Source organism: Vulpes lagopus, chromosome 23 (genome assembly GCF_018345385.1).
Source record: "Vulpes lagopus strain Blue_001 chromosome 23, ASM1834538v1, whole genome shotgun sequence".
Taxonomy (NCBI): domain Eukaryota; kingdom Metazoa; phylum Chordata; class Mammalia; order Carnivora; family Canidae; genus Vulpes; species Vulpes lagopus.
In genome coordinates, this window is record NC_054846.1 from 55,008,975 (window position 1) to 55,035,086 (window position 26,112).

Below are 26,112 nucleotides of genomic sequence, written 5' to 3' on the forward strand. Positions count from 1 at the left end.
GTTTACGCACTAAAATGAAAGCCACTCTGGAAGAGCTGTCTCAGGCTCTAAGAGGAGAACAATAATGGGCAAGCATAACTAGCAGTTTAAAACAGGTTTTTAAAAAGTTAAGAAACCATGAAAGTACAGAAGTAGCTGGACCTATCTGAATGTCTAAAATACAGTCTCTCTCACACACACACACGGACACACACGCTCCCAGGTAGACACTCAAACACCTTTAACAATCTTTTAAGGTTAGTCCATTATCTATGGACACTAATTCTAAACCTCCAAACACTAGCCCTAATGAGTCCAATGTAATTGAAACAATGCTCAAAGAGTGTTTGCATTGATATTTGTAATTTGTTTTTAAAATGGGTCATGCTGAGAGCCTTATCCCCCCCACCCCCCAACACACACACACCAAAGCTGTATTAGGGCAGTAACTCTTGTCTTACTGATCTTTGTTTCTGTTTTTTTTTTTTTTTTTTAAAGATTTCTTGGGCAGCCCGGGTGGCCTCAATGGTTTAGCACCGCCTTCAGTCCAGGACCTGATCCTGGAGATCCCTGCATGGAGCCTGCTTCTCCCTCTGCCTGTGTCTCTGTCTCTGTTTCTCTCTGTCTCTCATGAATAAATAAATAAAATCTTTAAAAAAACAAAAACATTTCTTTATTTAATTTGGGAGAGAATGTGTGCGCGTGCACGAACACACACAGCTGGGGTGGGGCAGAGGGAGGAATCCTGAGCAGACCTGCACTGAGCGCAGAGCCCAACTCGGGGCTCAATCTCACAAGCAGAAAACAAGAGCAAAACAAAAGCAAAATCTAGAAGGATTGAAAACAAAAAATCAATCACCTGTTGAAATGTTGCTTCTTCCAGTCCTGACCGACGGAACTCAGCAAGAATGGCTCTCAGGAAACTCTGTTCCAGAACAGAGGAATTTCTTAAAGAAAATATAAGAATTCTCGTTAAGTGGCTATACCACTGGCCCAGGGAAAAGCCAAATAAAGTTTTCCTGTGTCTTCAGAGAAGAGAGGGGGGAAAAAAGCCTGGGAAATATTTTCTCCTATATTATTCAGTAAGGTTTCCTCTACCCTTAAAGTTTCAAAGCGATATAGAAAATGCCATTTGTGCAAGCCAGGGACACAACTACACATCTGGAAACATACCAGCATGCTCATTTCATGAGCAGAGTGTATCATTCATTGGGCGAGAAATAGCTTCTTCCTTCCTCTTGTTCTAATAGCACTTTACTTCGCTGTGGGTGCTGATACTCATAAAAACCTGAGTACCAGAATCAGGTCATGATTCTCCTACTCTGCTGGTTTGCATTTCTAGCTCCCTGTAGAGTTTGCCCCTTAAGAAAATGGCAGTGTCTTCAGTAAATGCAGGCTGAATGAATAAAAGCACAGAAATTTCCATGGACTTCCTACACTGGGACCTTCTCTGGGTTCTATCGAGGAAGCTTCAGGGTCAGGAAGCAGAAGATTCTTGCTTTTTAAAAAACTGAGTATATTTGACACATAACATTATGCACTTTTAAGGATTACAATGTAGTACACTGGAACATTTATATATTTAATAAAATCACCTTTGTAGCTATATTTATCAAATTACATAATCACAGTACAATATTGTTATGTACATCCATTAGAAGCAACTTACTTGATGGCAGTGATATATGACGATGAAAACATCTCATCTACTGCTTGGAGTAAGTGGGCTATAGTGACCAGGCCAGGGGAGTCGGGCTTCCTGCAGGAGAACTCACAGATCTCTGTGGCACGCCTACAAATGTCCAGGCAGCGTCGTGCATCTCCAGAAAGGGCTGCTACCTACCAGAGGAAGTATTTTATTCCTTGAGGTCGTTTTACCATTATCTCAGCCCAAGAGAAAAACCAACAGATTCTATGTTCAGCTAAAAAGGAAAGGCAGTGCTGAGAATGGGCTTAAGCCTGCAGGTATGTGCTTAGCCCCAGTGGGAACCTGATGGAAGCCTGGATATAAATTATTACACTGTTTCTGGGATTCTTCCTTGAGTCTAAACCTTTGTCTTGGATTTATAGATAAATTCATAATGGAAAGGGCAGGAATTCTTAGCTTTATTGAAAATCTGGGAAATAAAACTTAGACCACTGGCCAAGATCATTATTGAACCACCTAGAAACACAAGTGTTCTCATTCCTTTCATGAAGAGAATAATGTGCCCCAAAAGCAGCCAGCCAAAGCCAAGAGGCTGATGTGGAGCCAATCTTGATTACAGCAGTCTCCCTCACAGCATGTGGTAAAATTTGGAGACTACCTGGTCAATGGCTAAATGAACCATATCATGAGGGAAGGAAGCCACAAAGCTGGAAGACACAGAGGAATCTGTGGTTAGATGAATCAGACCAACCCATGAAGCCAGTGACCCCACTGCTCCTTTCTTTCCATGCACACAGGCTCCCTTTATAGGGAATCCTGTCTCTCTCCCAAGCTGACTGAGAAAGCCACTTGCACCAGAAATTTCACAGAGATTGGAATTCTTGGACTCTGCAGCCTGCAAGGATCTCTCAGTATTCCTAGGACTTGCCAGCGATCCCCACCATTTGCCCAGCAGCCATCACAGGTAACAACAGCCTGCCTGACGACATCCTGAGATGATTATTTCCTCCCAAAATTCATGCTACACTAAGTTACAAGAGCAAATTGTATAGGCGTATACATACACATACACAACACACCAAGATTAAAAGTGGTCATCTGTGGGAAGTGAGATTATCAGAGTTTATAAATGTTTTGTGTATATTTATTTTCAGAACGCAAATGTAATGTTCAAATAAAAGTCACTTTTCTAGTAACCCAAGACAAAAACATGAGTATCAGCTTATATTCCCCCCTTCTCTGATTTTCCATATCCAGTGGGTACAGAAGTCCCATGGATGGTTCCAACTTATCACTTCTTCCCTCCCATTATTACCACTGCAGTGGGCCCACCCCACATGGAATCTAACAGAAGACTTGGACTCTGACCTCAACTACTTCATGTGGATTTACAGCCCAAATTTATGTTGTGTCTCCTAAAAACCTCAAGTGGAGAATTTTGTTTAAAAATGGTCCCAGGTGATAGTGGCCCTTGGTAACTGACAGAAGCAAAAACAGATTCTAAATGAACTAACTTCAACCCAGCCCTCAACTAATTCTCAAAGTTCTAACACAAGCATATAGTAAAAAATAAATACGATAAAAAAAAAAAAAAGACACAAAAACAAAGCCACATCTGCATGGGATGCATGGGAAACAGCATCTAATTGTAAAAAAACAGAATATAAAATAGTTATGTTTCTTTATATGTATAGAAATGAAAGAGAGGTTTGAAATTACAGGCAAAGTTTTGAGTAAAAACAGCATCTAAATTTGATGCCTTCTGAAACCAAGAACCCCAAAAGGAAGGGAAGCAACGTGAGAGGAGCAGAGAGTATCGTTCTGCAAGCTGGAAGAGGTGGCAAAGTAATGGTTGATTCTGCAGACTGGAGAGAGCCAATTCCTAAGTCACTATATTAAGGAATCCAAGAAAAAAATCTAAGTTACACTAAATATCTTCAAAGTGCTCAGATGATTGCAATACTGGAACTGGAAGTAAAGGGGGATGGTTTGGCTAAAATAAGGACTGGTTGAAAGTTAAGAAACCAATGCCCTAGGGTCACCTAGGTGGCTCAGCAGTGGAGCGTCTGCCTTCAGCCCGGGTGTGATCCTGGAGTCCCTGGATCAAGTCCCACATCGGGCTCCCTGCATGGAGCCTGCCTCTCCCTCTGCCTGTGTCTCTGCCTCTCTCTCTCTCTCATGAACAAATAAACAAAATCTTAAAAAAAAGAAAGAAAGAAACTGATGCTCTGGAGCAGGGGTCAGCAAAGTAGAGCCTGCCACACATTTTTGTCCATAAAGTTTTATTGGAACACAACTATGAGCATTCATTTACCTAGTCTGCATGGCTGCTTTCAAGATGCAAGGGCAGAGCTGAATAGTAGTGACAGAGACTACTATAACCACAAGGCCTATTAACATCTCCTCCCTGGCCCTTCACAGAATAGGTTTGCTGCCCCTTGCCCTAGATTCCTTCCCCCATTTCATGCTGTTGGGTAAATATTAGGGCCACTCACAGGAAGGTTTAGGGCTCTGTGGGTAATTCTGTGCCTTGGTTATTTGTACTGTCGCTATAAAACTCTTTGCCCTGGAGATGATCCCTCTTCTGCATGGCAGGAGTCCAGAGATTTATTCTCAAGCAAGAGTAAACAAAAAGTCTCTGGACCAGGGAACACTAGGTATGATTGCAGGGAGGGGAGGTCCCTTACTAGACATAAATGTTTACTATTTGCATGCTGAATTTGAAGACCTCCACCCTCTCTGACTGCAGCCTACCTCCCCCACTTCCAGAATACTACCCTCCAGGCTAGGACCAAGATGCCTACTCTGGAAAATCTGACCATCTTAACCTAAAGGGAAAGAACTGGAGATAATGAAATTGGCCCAATCAGATTACTCCACAGTGAAGCTCTCAGTGAACAAGCCCCACTCATGTGCTCAGAACTCCCCAAAGCTCTTAAGTCTTCGTGCATACACCAGAGTAGACAACCAAGACATCTGAGGAAAGTCTCTAACGCTGCAAGACAGAGTCCAAACTCAACAGACAAAAAGCATCTTGGAGGAAAAGAGAGAAAACAATCTCAAATAAACAGATCGGCATTAAAAAGGACACTTTAGAGAGACAAGAGACAAAAAAGAACTTTCAGAAACTGCATGATAGCAGAAGTGAAAAACTACCCAACAGAGGAGTTAGGTGCTACCTTTGAGCTCCTAGAAAACAAAGCTTGGATTTGAGCTCCCCATCTGTCTCACCTCTGACCTCAATACAGCAACCCATACAGCACCCAGCTCTGAGCTGCCATGACATGTGTTGCTGCTTTAGGCATTCAGAATTCTGATCATGTCAAGTGAGAAGAACCAGAAATAAGTTTCTACTTCTTTTAAGTGCTGAAAGACTGCGGATGTGTGGATTCTTGCATTCAGCTTGAAGCAGACATTTCACCCACTTCTGCTCCTCAGCAGCCTTAGAGAACAGGCTTGACGGGCATCCTCCCAGTGAGCTTGGAGGATGTAGCTATCCAGTACCTCACACCTACCCTGGCCTGTGTGCCTTGCTAGACACATTACAAACATGATCTCACTTAATTCTCAAAACAATCCTAGGAGGTCAACATTTTTATTCCCATTTTTCAGAGAAGAAAACAGGCTTGGGAAGTTGTTAAGTAACTTTCATATAACCTCCAATCCCCACTAAATATTAGAGCTGGGATTCAAACGGTTTGCTACTTGACTGCCTATAATGGCCTTTTCATTATACAATGCTGTTTGCCCCCTGAATCCATTAATCTTCATTTGTATGTAAGCCCACCATATTAAAGCCTGCTAATTAATTATACAATGAGAAGGTAAAGGAACTTTTCACACTTTTGTTCTACTTTTGATATTTACTTTTACAGGACTTTCTCAGTTTCTCTTCATCTGCAGAGCACCCAACACAGGCCTCACACTGGCAGGCGTTCAGCCAAGACTTGCTGCCTGGTTTGTAGGTATAAGCAAATGCTCCCTGAAGCTGACTTACCTTCCTGGCTACCAGCTGGATGGCATCGTCCTCAAAGGCCTTTATGTTTTTGAGTCGGGATATAAGGATCTGCTGCAGCTGGCTGTGAGTATAGGGCTGGAAGGACATCCTGGTGAGACCCTGAGGAGACAAGATAATAGAGAACAAGTTCATTAATTATCCACCCTCATAGTCCTGCCACATGGCCACCCTTGTGTCTCTAAGCCTGATTTCCAAGTACCATAGAACGGGTTACACATTCCACCCTGGGACCACCATGGATTCCAGCTCCTTTCACTACTGACAATGACCAGTGCTATCCTGCAGGGCAGGAGTAGTTCTCAAGTATTTCTTTATTTTGTTTAAAATAACTTGGGGATCCCTGGGTGGCGCAGTGGTTTGGCGCCTGCCTTTGGCCCAGGGCGCGATCCTGGAGACCCGGGATCGAATCCCACGTCAGGCTCCCGGTGCATGGAGCCTGCTTCTCCCTCTGCCTATGTCTCTGCCTCTCTCTCTCTCTCTGTATGACTATCATAAATTTAAAAATAAATAAATAAATAAAATAAAATAAAATAACTTTTATTCTACTAGAATCATTTACTAGATCAAGGCAGAGGTGCTCTCATTTGAGTAGGTGGGAGTATCTTTGGCTCTCTGGTAAGCACAGGCCTGGCTCCTGGCTTCACTCATCACGCTCTGTGTACTTGATGTGGGCTTCCTGATGAACCACCAGGTCCACAAGGGCAGACGTTGCATCTGCCTTACTCGCCGCTATACTCCATGCATCTAACATCACCTAGCAGGGGTGAGTGCTTCAATATTTGTCATGAATAATTAGACCTTCAGGGCGCTGTGCTGCATAAGAGTACCAGGTGGCAGACACCAAGATGTGTTTGCAGAAAATCGTGCAATGGTGACACATTTAATTAGGAGAATCTCAGAAATCACATTTTATACTTTTCCTATTTATTATAGCTTCTTGTATATTTAACTTTTGCAACTCCTTAGCCCAGGTTATGGATCTGAAAGAACAGCTTGAGAAAAGCCTTTGGACCTACTAGTCGGCTTGATACCCGGTTCATCATGATGCGCTCTGGCAGGTCCATCGTGTTGGCAATGGTCAGGACCACAAGCCGGGCCTCCTTGTGAGTGGGCCAGTCAAAGAGATTGTACATTACGTCTTGTTTCTGAGTCCACAGAAGGTCAAGCTGCCAGTAAATGGATAGAGATGCAGGATCAACCACAGACCCGAGCCAGAGCCGCAAAGTGAAGACCGGTTACCACTGCTTTAGCTGCATGTGCTTCTCAGGTCCCAACACGAAAGCAGCAAGGATATCAAGGGACATATGCCTCTCCCCACCAAAGAACAGACTCAGATGAATGAAGGATGAAAGGAGCCAGGACCTCCCTCTCGACCCAGCAATTGCTCCCGGAGTGCCACAGGCAAGCACGATGCCACTTTTCTCATCCTCCCAGGGGAACCTCCTTACCTCATCCACAAGCAGCACGGTGGTTTCCTGAGAGGACCTCTGGGTAAGGAACCGCTTTGCCAGCAGTTCTGCCGCATGGTTAGCTGTTGCCTTTTGGCCTGTCAGTTTCTGCAATGCGGGGAAAGGAGGTATGGTAAACGGCAAGGTTTGTACTCTCCTGAGCTTAATGTTAAATTTGCAAGAGAGGAAGCAATTTAGTCTGAGGACTTCAGCATCCTAAATTCTGCCTTCTGCTCTCATCTTAACTTTAACCTGGAAGAAGAGAAGGCACCAAAAGAGATGATAAAGAAAGTGTTTGAAATGAAAGTGAGCCACAGGCAGGTCCTAGAAGCCTCTCCACAATCATTACTGCATGACTCCATTTATAACTGGACATTACCTGTTCCAAGAAAACAGCAAATGAATGCAAGAGCCAGGTTCAAACTCCAGCCAATCTCAAATCCGTTTGCCACAGTTTGCCACGGGGCCTCCTGTGTGCAGTTTTTACCACGTTAATAAATCCTGGCTTCAGTAATTCATGTCCAGCTCCTAGACTTTAAGGTCCCTGAGGGTAGGAATTTTGCTCTCTTTGCTCTTGCTACAAAGGACAATGTCTGGCACATCATAAACATCAATAAGCACAAAATTAGGGGCGTGTGGGTGGTTCAATCAGTTAAACGTCTGCCTTCAGCTCAGCTGATAATCCTGGGATCCTGGGATCAAGCCCCAGAGTCAGGCACCCTGCTTTTCCCTCTCCCCTCTGCCTCTCCACCCCCTTAGTGTGCTCTCTTTCAAATTAAATAAATAAATAAATAAATAAATAAAATTTTTAAAGCACAAAATTAAGTATTAAGTAAACTTTTCCTTTTAAAAAGATTTTTTTAAAAAGTAAATAAATAAATAAATAAATAAAAAGATTTTATTTATTCATGAGAGACACACACAGAGAGAGAGAGAGAGGCAGAGACACAGGCAGAGGGACAAGCAGGCTCCCTGCTATATTTTCCAAAAAATTCAAATAGCTTTACTCACCTGTAAGATTTGCACATAGACTTGATGTGGCTCTGTCAATTTCATGCCATTGACCTCGATGTATTGAAAGGGAGGAACATCATTTGCCTTGGCTGCCTGCTGCAGGCAGCGTATCACCTCGTGCACAGTGGCAGTTTTCCCTGTCCCGGGGACCCCAGAGATGTACATGCACCTATGGCAAGAAGGGAAGACCCGTGGGCTAAGTCTGTGCCGGCTGCCTCACAGTAGCACCAGTGAGAGGTGTGGGGACGTGTGCCAAAGGAAGGGCCCAGACCCCTGATATGTGGAGGTGGAGGTAGTAAGCCATCCTTGGAGGCTAGTCAGAGCAAGACATAACCATGTCTTGTCACAGAATCACTCCTTCGGGATCCCTGGGTGGCGCAGCGGTTTGGCGCCTGCCTTTGGCCCAGGGCGCGATCCTGGAGACCCGGGATCGAATCCCACATCGGGCTCCCGGTGCATGGAGCCTGCTTCTCCCTCTGCCTGTGTCTCTGCTCTCTCTCTCTCTCTCTCTCTCTCTGTATGTGACTATCATAAAAAAAAAAAAAAAAAAAAGAATCACTCCTTCTACACAAGCAATACTGTATGCAAAGAAGACCAGTTTCATTTTCTCTGAAAAACAGAATTTTTCCTCCTAGAGAACTAGTTTGACAAAAACTGCTCTAGAAGCCTTCAGGCTTCAGTAACAATTTTGCCTGTTCTGACACTGGGGAAAGACCAGTTGGTTAAACTGGGACACCTGAGGTAGTATGCTAGCAGGGGCCTTCTCCCCAGATCGTCCCGTCTGCCTCAGCATGACTCACCCTCCTGTATGGTCAAGGAGTTTGCTTTCCACAAAGTTGTAGATGTTTTGGAATTCCTGTTCCCGACAGGGAAGAGACTCAGGTACAGCAGAAACATGCAGCCTATGATCCGTGGCACATAAGGGAAAATGAAGATATCAGAAACATTTCACCATCTCCTTGGTAACAAATGGTGTATTTTATTGTGTAGTCTCTATATGAAACTTCATCATAAATCCACAGGAATGCCTTCATTCTCAAATCTCTACATTTGTCCTCATAAGCCCTTTCTCCACCCAAATTACTCAACTGATAGGTTCTAACCAAGGGTACATGTCACCCAGGGAGCTTTCCTAAATTATAGTGGACCTTATCCCACAAGGGATTCTGATTTACTTTTTTGCTGGGAGGATCATGGCTTATATATTCTGAAAAAGTTCCCGCATAGGTCTAAAGGGTGCCATCATGGAGAAGCGGTGTTCTGACTCACCGGCCATCTTCTATCACTAAGCAAACGGTGGCAGTAGTCTGGAAGGCTACTCCTTCGAAAACATGTCCCCACTATCCCACTCAGACACCGCTTAAAAGGTTTCTTCTCTCTAAACACACATGTTCATTTTACTCTCTACCTTCATGACGTATACGAATGACTACAAATTACTTGTTTGACGTGAATGAAAGCAGAGACCCATTCCTGCCTATCTAAAAGGGGCCCACGAGCAGTGTCACCTCAGCCGGGCCTCCTCCAGCACACTGGCTGGCTCCTGGGCAGCCAGGTTTCGGCTGCGGATCTGGGGAGTGGCATGACGTGGCGTATGAGGCTTGGGCTGTAGTCAAAAAAAGAGAACATATTTCAGAAGGAAAAAACCCAAAGCAAAAACACCATTTAGGACACATCAACAACTCTGACTCATGATAAGATGGCAGGAGAAGTGGTGGATCTCTTAGTCCCTTTCTCTCTCACATTAGGTATGCTGTTCACAGGCCAAACACAATTTCTTTTTTCTCATTTATACACAATATCGGAATTTGAAAAACATGTCAATCTGAGTAAAGAATGAAAGTATAGACTAAATACTATTTAAAAGTAACATTTTCCTGAAAGACAAGAAATGATTAAGAAACCCTAACTACTCTGCCCTATACACAGTAAGGTAGGAGGTATAAACCTAGTTTTTTGAGTCATATGTTTCTCCTTTAGACTCATTTGAAAATATGGTCAAACTTTAGTTCAGGACTTCCATAATCCAGACTGGTAGAGACCTCACCAGATTTTTCCACTCCAAACCCCCAGGTCACTGTTCAGTGTAGGCTAACAGCCCTACTCTCTTTTCTTCCTTGCTACTGGCAGCGCACAGGTCTCCTACGGTACCTTCTTGGTCTTCCCACAAAGCACTCCCTTCCAAGGAGGCCTTTCCCTTATCCACCCTCTGATTTCCACCAGGCAGTGAAGTAGGAACAATCTCTCCAACTCTTCCTCAGGCAGAAAGCGCTTAGATCCTAACACTTTTACAACCATTAACTTGGAGGTAACAAGAAAGGAATACCAAAACCTTGCTGAGAAAGTAAAAAAAAACCTTGGTGGACTTCTGACTTTTTTTATTATGCTAAAGATGCCTTCACACTCTAATATCCCTTTTCTGGGTGGGACCCAGCAGATGCAATCAGAACCTTGTGGGCTGTTTGCATAATGAGAAACCCCAGGTTAAGACTACCTCTAATCCAAAGGTGAAGTATTTGACTTCCTTCCCTGGAAGTCTTTTTTGACTTCAGCCCAAGCACAATCACCTTTTTCTTGATATGGAAAGATGGAGATCAGCTGTAGACAAAAATCTCCTAAATAAGCATTTCCTAAAAACAATTTGCTCCATTCAATGAGAAGAGTTTCCTGATCAAAGACTCTTGGAAGGCCACAATAACATTAATAAATTTATGGCCTTGAGAAGTCCTATGACAATGAACCAATTTAACTGTGTAATCCAAACATTTCTCCAACATACCTGAACATGGGAAGACCCTCTTTTAATAGCTTTTAACATTCTGCTAAAATTCCACAGGAAGCAGAAGAGATGGCCTCTTCCAACTTCCTTTACACAACTCATTTCCAACACCTCAGTAGTACTCCTATTTCTCAGGTCAATCAAGCGGCACAACAAAAACATTACATAGCTCAGTAGCCCTGGACTCCAGACTTGATACCCACTGAGCACTTGAAAGAGGACTTCACTGCCATTTTGACCTTAGACTATACTTTCTGATTTAGTTCTTCTTTCTAATTTATGTCTTTATGTGGGCAACACATCCCATGATGGGAACTGAAACTACCCCTCAAGCTATAACCACCACCCTGACGAAAGCAAGACCTGCCCTCCGCAGGTCAGGCCCCATGATAATCATTGACCTGACTTTACTGCCCACCAGCATGTACCCACTCACCTTTGTCCCACATTTTTCTGGTAGACATCTACATGTGTTTTCAGCACTTCGGAGACAGACTTTGAGATGCTAGTCTGCTCTCTTCCCCATGGTGGCTTCACTGAAATAAACTCCTTTCTGGTTTCACCCCCACTGGTCTCTCTGCTTTTGGACTTTGTCAGTGTCAAGTAGCCGAACCTGGTCTGCTCAGGACCCCTGGAGCCAGTTGCTCTTGCCCCTGCAATCCCCTGATTACACAAAAAGCACTCTGCTAGGTTTGTGGGGAATGCAAAGATGAGGAGCAAGGTCTCATTCCTTCTCAGGAAGTCTGTCTCTTGGCTATTTGGCTCTGTATCTTAAAAGAAACTCGGATTCAAAATCATTGTCTACTGAATTCATGTTCAGTCCTAGGGTTCACTAAGATCTTTTCCTCTATGAATATTCCAAGTGGAATAACTTTGAGCATGATAGACGTCCTCAGAATCCAGCTGTTACTACTGTGTGACCTCAGCCACCACAATTTTAAAATTAAGAGAAGGATCCTTCCCTGCAAACAAACCTAAAAGAGCCTTACGGTTTTCTTTGGTGTCTTTGAGGGGGTCTGTAAGGATGACTTCATGGACGAGCTTGGGTCCCTGGATACCCTGCTGGATGTTCTCCCTCGAAGGGGTGGTGTGGAAGTCTCTTCCTCCTCACTGCTAGAGTCTGAAATCTCTGCTGCTGGCAGAAACTCATCCTCTTCTTGGTTACTTTTACTATTACCTAAAAACCTGAATGGTGGGACACATTATTTCTGATATTCAGTGTCTAAATAAAAAGCTCCCTAATAGGTCACTGTGGACTAGAGATATAGTCTTTCCTGCAACCAAGTAATATAGGATACGCTCTGCTTCTTGGGCCCTTGTTACTGTGATGCTCTGCTAAGGGCTTTAATTTTATTATCTTATTAAATCCTTCAACAACCTTGTGACTTGTATATTATTATTCCCATTTTATAGAAGAGTAAACTGAGGCTTAGAAAAGTGAAGTAAGGGATCCCTGGGTGGCTCGGCAGTTTGGCACCTGCCTTCGGCCCAGGGTGTGATCCTGGAGTCCTGGGATTGAGTCCCGAGTCGGGCTCCCTGCATGGAGCCTGCCTCTCCCTCTGCCTGTGTCCCTGCAGCCCCCCACCCCCATGAATAAATAAATATTAAAAAAAAAAAGTGAAGTAACCCTTCCAAGGTTACATAGTATGACAAAGCTCAGGTTTAAATCCAAGTTGCAGAATCAAAGTTCATGCTTTTAGGCACTCCACTAACAGCCTTGCTGGGTATGAATAAGGGCTCCTGGGACGCCCCCCTGAACCCAGGGCAGCATTTCCTGCTCCTTTCAAACTATGAATTAACACAATCCCACACATACTAAGTAAAAGGCAAATTTAATGGAATAGCAAATAACAAACAAGCAATACAGGAAGCTTTAAGAAATGAGATGATAGATATCATAGATGGCAGTGACAAACATTTTCTGCTTGCTTAGAACAGTCTTACCGAAGCTGCTGCCTAATCCGATTCAAAGTCAAGAAAGAACTTTTTCTACGGATCCGATGCGGGGTAGAGGTAGTTTCATCCTGAGCTTCTGGTTCTTCTGCCTCCCTGCAAGATATCACAGCAAGATTATAAGAAACAGTTTTGGGTACTAGGAATCAGCAGCAGGCGCCAGCAGTAGTCAGTGGCCTGACTGGCTCCTCTTCTTTTACAGCTACTTTGGAAGGAATTAATCACACTTTGCCAAAAAGTTTATAATTGAAGCCTAACTCAAAACCAAAGATAAGGGGATCCCTGGGTGGCTCAGTGGTTTGGCGCCTGCCTTCGGCCCAGGGCATGATTCTGGAATCCCGGGATCGAGTCCCGCATCGGGCTTCCTGTATGGAGCCTGCTCCTCCCTCTGACTGTGTCTCTGCCTCTCTCTCTCTCTGTGTCTCTCATGAATAAATAAATAATATCTTAAAAAAAAAAAAGAAAAGATAAAAGTTTGCCTGAAGCTTATCATTGAAATCAGACTTATGACCTCCCCAGCTGGAGACTAGAATGTTCTCATGCTAGGCAGAGCTTCTCGTCCTCTTTCATTTCTGAGCCATTGATGGATTTACCGTCCAGGCTCAAGGTGAGCAGAAATGCAGCTATATATTCAATACAAAGCATTTACCAAGCAAACCCAATATATACCAGGTACTGGAGTAGTTTCTGAGCAGGAAATATGGCAATGTGTAATCTCTATTTGGTCATGACATTATTTGTGCAGCCCATTATTTATAAACATTGTCTCGTGTCAAACTGCAAAGTTTGTTCTAGATGTATTATCTTCTTGTACTATATGTATTTGAGAATGGTTTCTAGTTTAAAAAAACAAAGAACATGGGCAGCCCAGGTGGCTCAGCGGTTTGGTGCCGACTTCGGCCCAGGGCATGATCCTGGAGACCCGGGATCGAGTCCCACGTCGGGCTCCCTGCATGGAGCCTGCCTGTCCCTCTGCCTGTGTTTCTGCCTCTCTCTGTGTGTCTCTCATGAATAAATAAATAAAATCTTAAAAATAAAAAAAAAGAACAAAAAACAGACAAAGAAAGTGAGTGTTAACATGTGGCAAAGAGCCACAGCAGGACTGTGAAGCGTTCCAGGTTTGGGACATTATTTCCTAGATCAGTGATTCCCCAAAGGACAGCCAAATATATCAGAATCATCCCAAGAGCATTTCCAAATGCAGATCCCTGGGCCTAACATTTGGAAATTGATTCAGTACATCTGGGAAGAGGCTCAGAAATCTGTATTTTGGAAAGGTTCCTGGGTGATGCTACAACAATCAGATCTGAGACTTGCTGTTCTACCTTGAACAGCCATGTCCCACACATTGCACATCACATAAAAGATCTCAGTTTGCTCTGTGGGAGGTAGGCTAAGGCCCAGTCACCTCTTTTTGATGTTTTTTGGTGTCAGAATCATGGAAGGCACCACTGAGGATTGCCAGCCCCCGTTGATAGGCTTAAGTGTTCTTTCCTCAATAATCTCCGTGGTATTCAAAGCTGGGACTCGGGTTCTCAGGATTCTCTGACAGTCAGGTGATGCCTTCTTGTCATTCCTGGCACATGAGCTGTGAATCTCTCCAGTTTTCTGTGGAGTTTTCGGAGCTGGAGACAAGGTATGAAGTCCATCAGGCTGAGACCTCTTAGTAGGTGAGGTGATCTCAGATAAGGCCACTTTTCTTTTACTTCTTCCGGGAGAATCCAACAAGGCCCCTGAATTCTGCTGGGAAATCCTAGTGCTAGGTGTCCTAGGGAAACCTAATCCCAAAAGAAATTACCACAGACAATGCATGAATTTTATAATAAGCACTAATATACAACCTCAATCTCATTATAGCTAAATTCCTCCACTGAAGTTTTACAAAGATATGAGTTAAAAAAATATATATATATGTATATGTATACACACACACACACACACACACACACCGTTGTCCATGTATATAAATATATATACTTTTTTTTCAAAGGCTTGCTGCCTCATTGTATTTTAGGGGCCAGTTACTTTATTATTATTATTTTTGAGTGCACCTGTGCACACAAACAGAAGGGAGAGTGCAGAGCGAGCGAGAATCTTAAGCAGGTTTTATACTTAGTGCAGAGCCCGATGCAAGGCTTGATCTCCTGACTCTGAGATCACGACTTGAGCTGAAATCAAGAGTCAGACACTAAACTGACTGAGCCATCTAGATGCCCTATGAGTTGCCCATATTTTTAATCACTCCATGCTTTCTTTCCCCAGGCTAGCCAGCTCTCATAATTTTTCATGTCTTCTAAATTCCATAGGTGATTTTCCTAGTTAGAACCATAGGTCAGCTGTTAAATCAGCTTTTGTGGATAAATGTTCAGAAGTTCCCTGAAGTAAAAACTTCCCAAAAGACTGATTCTTAACCATAGGTGATTCTGCAAGCCCTCAGGCCCCATTTAACAGCATTTGAAAGAATTTCTATCAGTGGCTCGGCTGAGTAACAATAAGACCTAGATTCTTCCTAAGTCAGATTCTATCTACACATAAGTAGAGAGGAGGTGGATCACTGGAGGCAATCAAATGGGTTCTGTGAATACACAGACCCACACCTGGATTTGCTTCCCTCTTACCATAAGGCACCAGGAACCCAGCCATTCATTCAGATATCAATGGAGCTGCAAAAATGACAGAGTACATGCCAGGTGATAGGAGAAAACAAACACTGAATGAGACTCAATCCTGGTCCCCATCCATAAGACACTCTAGTATAACAGGGGAGATGATACACATAATTGCCTGTAATTTGAAGTAAAAGTGTCCTTGAGCACCTAAGTTCCAATATGGCTGTTGAGATAGACCTTGAAAAAAGGCAAGATTTCAACAGAGATGAAAGGGGAGGAAAAGGAACTAGAGGGAGAATAAATGAGATCGATGTGAGTAAAGGCAACAAGGCAGGAAAGTACTGGGCACAGAGACGTTCACTTTAGTCACAGTCCATGGCTATGTTGGGATTAGCTGCAGATAAAGTGCAGGAAGTTATCTAGCACCTGTGTGGTGAATACAAGGGTAACTTATATCTAGATCAATATAAAAATGTTCCAGTGTCCTGGTCTCCCTCATACTTCATTTTCTCCTGTTAAAAACAATCCAGGAGGGGATCCCTGGGTGGCGCAGCGGTTTGGCGCCTGCCTTTGGCTCAGGGCGCGATCCTGGAGACCCGGGATCGAATCCCACATCAGGCTCCCGGTGCATGGAGCCTGCTTCTCCCTCCGCCTGTGTCTCTGCCCCTCTCTCTCTCTCTCTCTCTCTCTCTCTCTCTCTGTGACTATCATAAATAAAAAAAAAAAAAAAAAAAAAAAAAACAATCCAGGGGTACCTGGGTGGCTCAGTGGTTGAGTGTCTGCCTTCAGCCCAGGGCGTGATCCTAGAGACCCGGGATCGAGTCCCACATCGGGCTCCCTGTGTGGAGCCTGCTTCTCCCTCTGCCTGTGTCTCTGCCTCTCTCTCTCTGTCTCTCATGAGTAAATAAATAAAATCTTAAAAAAAAAAAAAATCAAAAATTTTTTCATATTCTCTCTCCTCTAATTATATAATTATGTCAAGTCCGGATTTCTTACCCTAACTGTCAAGGTTCTGCAAAATCAATAGTCAAGGGACACCTGGTTGGGTCAGTCAGTGAAGTGTTTGCCTTCGGTTCAGGTCACGATCCTAGGGTCCTGGGATAGAGCCCCCATGTTGGACACCCAGCTCAGCAGGGAGTCTGTTTCTCCCTTCCCCTACCTGGCTCAAACTCTCTCTCACTCACTCTCTCAAATAAATATTTTTTAAAAAATATCAAAAAATACTGCCATTTATTTCTAAATGATGATGTTACCAATTATCATCCTGTTATGTGTCATTAGTCCTTCTGAATCCTTTGCGTATGTGCCAGGTTGGATAAGTATAAGTTATCTGTGTTCTTGATAGCTCCTTAATATAGTGAATATTTAGGAGCTTAACATAAACATGTAAAACATTTGGGAAATTCCAAAAGATTACTAAAGAAATAACTGATACACTGTGTGTGTTTCAGGATTGCTCCTGGGAGCCAGAACTCTTCTTGAAGAAGGGAAGTACAACAATGGAAAATGGGAAGGAGGGGAAGAACCCTGTGGTACAGATTAGAAATATCAGTATGGACAGCCTGAGTGGCTCAGCAATTTAGCGCCACCTTCGGCCTGGGGCGTGATCCTGGAATCCTGGGATCGAGTCCCACGTCAGGCTCCCTGCATGGAGCCTGCCCTCTCTCTCTCTCTCTCTCTATTTGTGTCTCTCAGGAATAAATAAATAAAATTAAAAAAAAAAAAAAAGAAAAGACAAGTATTGGTGAGGATATGGGAAAAAAGGAACCCTCATGCACTGTTGGTGAGAATGTAAATTGGTAACAACCACTATGGAAAACAGTATGGAGGCTCCTCAAAAAATTAAATACAATCTGGCAATTGTACTTTTGTATATTTATCTGACGAAAATGAAAACACTAACTTGAAAAAATAGATGCACTGCCATGCAGGCATTATACACAATAGCCAAAATATGGAAGCAGCATGAAGTGTCCGTTAATGAATGAATGGATAGATACACACACACACACACACACACACACACACACACAGAGGAATATTTTTCAGCCAAAAAAGGAATAAAATCCTACCATTTGCAACAACATGAATGGACCTTGAGGGCATTACACTAAGTAAATCAGAGAAAGACAAATACTGTATGATCTCACTTATATGTGGAATCTAAATTTTAAATAAAAAAACAAAAAAACCAAGCTCATAGATACAGAGAACAGATAGGTAGTCACCAGTCGGGGTGGGTGAAATGGCTGAAGGAGGTCAAAACGTACTAACTTGCAGTTACAAAGTAAATAAGTCATAAGGATATAGTGTATGTGGAGGTATAGTGGCAACTATAGTTAAGAATACTGTTATTGCATATCTGAAAGTTGCTATGAGAGTAAATCCTAAAAGTTCTCATCTCAGGAAAATAATATTTGTAAACATGTATGGTGATACATATAAACAACTCATTAGGTTACATACCTGAAACTAATAACATGCTATAAGTTAGTTATACCTCAATCTTTTTTAAAAAAAGAAATTTTGACGCTGCAACATGGATGGTCCTTGAGGACACTGTGCCAACTTAAATGAGTCAGAAAAGGATACGTTCTGTATGATTCCACTTAAATGAGGTACCTTAAAATAGTCAAATTCAGGAAAAGAAAATGAGGGATCTTGGGAGCCTGGGTGGCTCAGCAGTTGAGCGTCTGCCTTCGGCTCAGGGTGTGATCCAGGTCCAGGGATCGAGTCCCACATCGGGCTCCCTGGGAGGAGCCTGCTTCTCCCTCTGCCTGTCTCTGCCTCTCTCTCTGTCTCTTATGAATAAATGAATAAAATTTTTAAAAAAAGAAAAGAAAAGAAAATGAGGTATCTAGAGTAGTCAAATCCAGAATGGTGGTGGTTGCTCAAGGATGGGGGATGGAGACATGGGAAATTATGACCTATTGGTTATAGAGTTTCAGTTTCAGATGATGGGGATGACTGTACAAAAACATGAATGTACTCAATGTCACTAACTGTACACTTAAAAATGACTAAAGTGGTAAATTTTATGTTATGTGTATTTCAACATGTATCCACTCAGTACCTGGCCCACTGCTGCACTAATTCGATACTGTAGCAAGAGTACATATTTTATCATATTCCTGTAGTCTCAATATTGCCCACTGTGACTCATCTCACACTTACCACTGAGTTCCAGTCTCTTCTTTGCCCTTGGGGTGGCAGGATGGGAAGGAGTTGGGCGAGATTTGGAGGTAGAGTGCCTTGATTCAATCCTTTTGATATCATGCTCTGCTCTGGTCCAAGAAGGGCTTCTTATGGCCTTAGTCTTGGCTCCCACAGGCTTCTGGCACCTAGGACTGCATTCTCGTAGCTTATCAAACTCTGTAAATAATTCTGAGGATAGTGGTCTGAATGTCTTCTCATTCCAAGATAGTTTCACAAAGAGTGTCTCCTCATTTTTCAGATCCATAGGTATCACCTCATCTGGGCCTAAAGCTACTACCTGTATATAAGAAGTATAGATGAACAGGAAGAAATGAGAACCAAATGAGCCAAGGGATGCTTCATGAGAGCTATGATTAAATAGCATTCACATCTGCATCCTTACCCAGAATGTCACTCTTCCAAACTAAAGAGGCACAGACATGGCATAGCATCTTTCCAGGCTTTTAGCTATAGGGTATGATACCCAGTCCAATCTATTCACTCATGCCAAATTTCCCCACAACAACTTCTCTAAGCATGCTCCCCTGCTCAAGGCTATAATGGCTCCCTGCTACAGCAAGATTTGATTATTAAACTGATCTTTGGTACCTTCTAATATCTGGTCCCACTTTACTTCCTGAGTGCTTAGTACTCTTCCCAATGGCCTTCCATCACTCGCTGAGCTTGGCTTATCACAGTCCTGCTCAGCCTTCCCACCCCATCATGCTCCTGCCTTTCTTTCTCTGCCTTTCTCTGCCATTTTGCTGCTTCAACTTCTATATCTGCCTTTCAATCCTTTACTCATTTAACTCAGAGACAAATTATCTTGAGGCTTATGTTATGCTGGGCTCATAGACTGGAAAAATCTGGCTATGGTCATGCCAGACCTAAGTCTCTCTGCTCTACCATTAAACTAAACTTGGGACCATACTTCATATCCTGATATAATCCCCTATTTGGGGGGCCTGAAGTAGCTCAGAAAATAACCTGTATCTTAGTCTCTAAACCAGTGTCTCCATTCAACCTTCAGCTCATTAGAACCTGATTCATCACAAAATCCCATAATACAAATTTGCTCTTAGCAACTAACACTCTTTGTACTGATCTACTCAAGGTGAAGTCCTCATTTAAGTAAGTGTATCCAGCCTTGCAAAGCTTTATGCCTGCCACATTCACAGCTAAATATAATTTCCCACTGAGATACATATGCTAATTCCTGCTCATCCCTCAGGTCACAACCTAAATGTCACTTCCTCCAGGAGGCTCCTAACACATGGAAAGTGCTCTCAATAAATATTTATTGAGATGAAGCAGGTAGCAAGCAGAAGAGACAACAAACAGGAAAAAAATTTATTTCCATGGCATAAGTTAGAGCCAAGAATATTTTTGAGGTCATGCAGTTTAGGAGGCAGCCAGAAATAAGCTCCAAGATAGAACTGAGTATCAAGACATCACCTACCTGCACGCGGCCAATGATGGTCTCAGCATTAATGTTGCTGTTACAGGCAGGGTAATCATACCAGAATATCTCCTGTGCAGCAGGCTTCCGGCCCAGCAAATGCCGTTTACTGACAGGAACTTCACAGAATCGGATAAACCACTGTACTCGAGCACGTTTCTTAGAATGAGGTTCAGAATCTACGAGGCATAGGTGAAAAAGAGAGGTGTAAGAAAATGCAAGAACATTTTATTAAGCACTTCTCGTGTGCCAGACACTATGCTAAGCACCTGATAATACGTGATTAACATATTATTTTTAATCCTTATATTAACCCTGCAAGGTAGATACTATGGCTATCTCCCCTTCACAGGCAAAGTAATCAAGTTACAGAGAACATAGATAATTTGTCAAAGGTCACAGGACCAACCAGCAGCAATCTGACTCTCCCCAGCATCCATGTCCTTCTCACTTTGCTCCACTTCCTGAGGTTATCAGTCATCAGAGAAGTTACAAAAGGCATCTGAGAGGAAAAATTCTAATCACAGGCACTGAACAAATCTTGCAAATCAGTGATCATAAAGAAGCTACCGGGATCCCTGGGTGGCGCAGCGGTTTGGCGCCTGCCTTTGGCCCAGGGTGCGATCCTGGAGACCCAGGATCGAATCCCACGTCGGGCTCCCGGTGCATGGAGCCTGCTTCTCCCTCTGCCTGTGTCTCTGCCTCTCTCTCTCTCTGTGACTATCATAAATAAATAAAAATTAAAAAAAAAAAAAAAGAAGCTACCAAAAAGCAGCAAAACAAAAAACCTGGCAAAAATCAGAGCATTAGCCACTGAAGTTACTTCTCACAAACATATGCTTACAATTCCTAGCTTTATCTTTACAATAATACCATTAACATCACTCTGTACCAGCATTAGATCACTTAGACCTAAGTATTCATTAGTGCCACCATCATCATCACCTCTTCTCTTCCCCAGCTCTCTCCAGAGAAAGACTCCAGCCATCCAAACATTCCAAAATCTATACCACAGGCCCAAACCTCAAATACAAAAGCCCACAGTGCTGATGTGCTCCCCCTGGTGGATGTTGTTTGATAAGGTTTTCCTCCACATTTGTCAAATACCCTTTCCATCTCTGTGATATAAAACATCTTTATCCACTCACCCTATCAGTTCCTTCTTGTAGGCATACAAACTGCCCCAGGAATTACTATCATGTCATCCCTCTTCTAGCTGTTGGAAGACAAACTTTTGTGTAGTTTCCATTGCTATCTTCCTTCTTAGCGCTTCATTTAGAACTCTGTCCGATTCCCACCTTTCTGCACTCTTTGCTTTGCAAAGGGTTAAAAGCTTAGAAAATTGGTTAAGAACTATGAATGCAGACAGGCAAGCTGTATCTTCCCTTTTGTTCCTCCAGCATTAGGGGCAGTAATGGCTTTCAGCACTTACTGATCTCTGGGAAATATCATCTTTTGTTCTCGCCTTTTCAACACTATACACAGATCACTATGGGTAAAATACCTAAAGTGTTTTTGTGCTCCTAACTGAACATCAACTGATATACCCTCCCAATCCAGCTTACGTATTCCATTGTAAAAGTTACACCTGTGGGGCACCTGGGGGGCTCAGTGGTTGAGGGTCTGCCTTCAGCTCAGGTCGTGATCCCGGGGTCCTGGGATCAAGTACCACATCAGGCTCCCCATAGGGAGTCTGCTTCTCCCTTTGCCTATGTCTCTGCCTCTCTCATGAATAAATAAATAAAACCTTAAAAAAAAAAGAAAAGAAAAAGAAAGCTGCAATCCATTAGTCCTAATAATAATGACAATCTATTATCTTAAGTCTAAGTAATCAAGATAAATCTTTCTTCTAAATTAAATGTTTTTATGGAGCTAAAATTTGACAAAACCAGGGTTAAAAAATATTTTCTTTAATCTGACAGAATTACTCTAAATTACTGATAGATGGATTAACAATTTCAATCTGTGTTGAAAAGATAATTTAAAAAAAAAGGCCACAATAGCCAAACTGTGGAAGGAGCCTCGGTGTCCATCGAAAGATGAATGGATAAAGAAGATGTGGTTTATGTATACAATGGACTATTACTCAGCAATTAGAAATGACAAATACCCACCATTTGCTTCAACGTGGATGGAACTAGAGGGTATTATGCTGAGTGAAATAAGTCAATCGGAGAAGGACAAACAGTGTATGCTCTCATTCATTTGGGGAATATAAATAATAGTGAAAGGGAATATAAAGGAAGGGAAAAGAAATGTTGGGAAGTATCAGGAAGGGAGACAGAACATAGAGACTCCTAACCCTGGGAAACGAACTAGGGGTGGTGGAAGGGGAGGAGGGCGGGTGTTGGAGGGGAATGGGTGACGGGCACTGAGGTGGACACTTGACGGGATGAGCACTGGGTGTTTTTCTGTATGTTGGTAAATTGAACACCAATAAAAATTAATTAAAAAAAAAGATTTTATTTATTTATTCATGAGAGACAGAGAGAGAGAGAGAGAGAGAGAGAGAGAGAGAGAGGCAGAGACACAGGCAGACTCCATGCAGGGAGCCCGACATGGGACTTGATCCCGGGTCTCCAGGATCAGGTCCTGGGCGGAAGGCGGCGCTAAACTGCTGAGCCACCTGGGCTGCCCCAAAACAAGAGATTTTTCATAGCTTACTGACATCCTGATTAAACAAGCTTCTATCCTAAAGTTCAGTAGCATTATGTCCAATTTTCTACTTGGGAACATTCTGACCTATAAGATTTTCTGCTTTTAAAAAAGGTATTTTTTTAGTATACTTTGAGGAAACTAATTAACAAAAAGATACTAAGTCATTAGTAAATACACAGCTTACAAATGATGCTTAAATGATTACTTTGAAGAACATTAAGAGTATCATACAGTTCACAACATGGTAGTATTAAAATTAATCTAATTTTAATTAAGTACATCACAGAAATGAACAAACAGCTAGCAAAATTCATGAGTAAAAACAAGTAGAAGATTTGTGCTCAAGTAAAAAATAAATTTGGATTCATTATATCCAATAAGCTTTTGGTAAAAATTAGTAGAAGTGTTCGAGGACACTAAGTCACCTTATGACAGATACTTCTTTCTTTTAGTGGATGATCTAACACCGAACTATCAGAAGTAAACCTGGAACTTTTCACCTTTCCACAATGCAATCAGGCAAAATAGGCTACGAGAGAACAAAAGGTCCAAGTCAATTACAGGTCTCACTAAACACTGCTGTTAAAAAAAAACCAAAACAAAACTGGAATATCACTGAGAGTACTTTGTAGCAAACTGGTTATATCCCAGAAAACTTTCTACAACTCCTGAATAATCTAATGTAGGACAAATGGCTTGATTTGTCACTTTGACTATGACACTTGACCACACTGAAACAATCATCTCATTTTTTTCAAACCCCAAATTGGTAAACAGGGCCATACCTACCTATAAGGTACTCCTGTATACCTAAGAGAATCAACTCCATGCTCTCAAATCTTTAAAATCCGGACGATATTTAAGCTTACTAAAGCAGGTATCCTCCTTCAAAAACCAATCCAAGATAAAATTTAACATTTTTTTTCTAGAAGATCATGAGCTGTGTTCAGTGAGATCAGAATATGGACACATATGTACAAGAGTGGGTGATTTACCCTACGCTGAACAGGCAGGGATATTGGATGAAAGAAGATTGGATTTGGACATAAACCCTGCCTCACTCTGGTCTATCACTCTGTTCTAGGACTGCTTTCCAAAACCTCAAATAGACCAACGTTGTTGGTGCCCTCAAACGTATTACACCATTGTTGTTCTCTCTTCTTGCATATCTTCTCAGGGATGGCTCAAGTCTCAACCCCAATAGAACTTTCTCAGGCCTTCAGTGATACTCAATGGAAATTTACCCTCCCACTACCTTATACTATCCTTCAGGGCCATGTTCCATTATATCACCCTATGATCAAAGCAATAAGCATTATATTACTTCCTTATTTATTGTATGTCCTACATTAGAATGCTAACTTCCAAAAAGCAGAGATCTTGGAACCTTGTCTATCTTGTTCATAACTGCATTCCCAGAGCCTCACTTAGGACTTGGCACAAAATAGGTGAATGAATGAACGAAAAAACAATCTGGTTTTAAAAATCATTAGGACAGGGATGCCTAGGTGGCTCAGGGGTTGAGCATCTATCTGCCTTTGGCTTAGGGAGTGATCCTGGGATCAAGGCCCACATGGGGCTCTCCACAGGGAGCCTGCTTCTTCCTCTGTGTCTCTGCCTCTCTCTGTGTCTCTCTCATGAATAAATAAAGTCTTTAAAAATCAATCAATCAATCAATCAATCAATCCTTAGGACAGTACCAAGTTTGTGTGGTAAGGACAGAACAGTCAGTCCTCATACACTGCTGGAAGGCGTGTAAATTGGTAAAACCACTTTGAAACATGGGCAACATCTAGTAAACTGAACATATGCACATCCTACGACTCAACAGTTCGAACACAATATACCCAACATAAAAACATACATACCATCAAAAGACACGAACCAAAATGTTCATAGGAGCACTATACAGCAATGAAATCAAACCAACTACAACTGTACACATGGGAAAATCTCACAATGAGCTAAAGAAATCAGACACCATAAGAAATCATACTATATTGATTCCACTCACATAAAGTTTAAAAATAGGTAAAAGTAACCCATGGCGTTCAAAGTCTGAACAGAAGGTAACCTAAGTGACTGAAAGAGAGCACAGAGGACAAGGGTAATGTTTCTGGGATGCTGGTCTTGTTTCTTGATCTGGAGGCTGGTTACACAGGTATGTTCTCTTTAAGAAAATTCATTGACCTTGTACATTTATGATATGTGCACTTTTTGGTATATAGTTATTTTTTAATGAAAAGTTCAAAAAATTAACTGAGAATTCTTCTAAAGAGGCATCATAAGGAGGTCAAGCCACTTTGTACTGTTATCCTACTTTCTTACCTTAGGACCCAGTATTTCATCTCACCCACCACCAGCAGAGAGAGATGATGAACGGGGTAGAAAGGCTTTGGCTTCTAGGAGATACCCCACCACAGGCTCTCAATGTTGGAGATACTAGAAATCTGGCACATACACACCACCAAGTGCAGGGTGCCACGCCCAAGGAAAACATAAGGGAGTTGCGGTAAGAGTGATAGCAGATATGTATTAAGCCAATATAAAAACTCTCTATATATTTATCTCATTTAATCCTCAAAATAATCCTAAAACAATACGAGTACATGCTAAGTGCACAGTAGACTCTCAATAATAAGTATGTGCTCAGTGAAAGGTAGGTGCTACAGCACTTCACGAAGATTAACTTGTCCCAGTGTCACACAGGTAGGACAGACTTAATTTGCACCCTGAGCAGCCGGATTCCAATGACTCTAAACCACTTTACCTTACAACACCTGTGTGAAAGCAGGTACTGTTAATACATTCCTGAGAGGCCTTGCTTCAGGTGTGCTTACCACACTTACTAGCCACCAACTGAGAAACCAAATGGACCTCAATTTCCTTACCCACAAAATGGTATGATAATAGAATCTCCCTTTAATTTAACCAATATTTATTAATCACCCACTGTGTGCCAGGCCCCATTCTAGAATTAAGTGAGAAAATGCAAAATGGCAAATTCACTTCCCCACTCCCTTAATCTCTTGCATTTATTTGTAAGAGACAGTGGATCTTTAAAAAAAAAAAGAAGAAGAAAAAGAACCTGATGAATGTTAGGAAACTCGCGTACAATTCGCACAACATTTTGCATTTACTTTCAGGGAATTCATAAACCTTCTAACATCCACATATTGACCTCTGTTATGTTAAAAAGTATTGCAAAAAGACCTGGTACACCTTGCTCTCACTGTGGAAACCTCGGCGGGCCTTCACAGGTACTCCTAACAGCGACGAGGGTACTATTTTTACAAACAACTAAAATCGAAAACTGACATACCTAATCACTTCAGTTTCGCAGACAGTAGCC

The 26,112-nt window shown here is 42.3% G+C and overlaps 1 protein-coding gene across 1 annotated transcript; it reads right to left on the reverse strand.

The window, feature by feature from the left end:
* Positions 1-2: 2 nt before the first annotated feature.
* On the reverse strand, positions 3-20,542 carry ORC1 (origin recognition complex subunit 1). The gene is made up of 15 exons (XM_041738010.1): positions 20,512-20,542; positions 20,103-20,281; positions 18,623-18,941; positions 14,248-14,617; positions 12,831-12,935; positions 11,876-12,071; positions 9,616-9,713; positions 8,908-9,009; positions 8,105-8,276; positions 7,094-7,201; positions 6,662-6,811; positions 5,625-5,744; positions 1,649-1,818; positions 839-926; positions 3-47 (listed from the first exon to the last, which is right to left on the reverse strand). Exons 1-15 carry the CDS (start codon positions 20,540-20,542, stop codon positions 3-5), a joined length of 2,253 nt encoding a protein of 750 aa, XP_041593944.1.
* Positions 20,543-26,112: the final 5,570 nt, after the last annotated feature.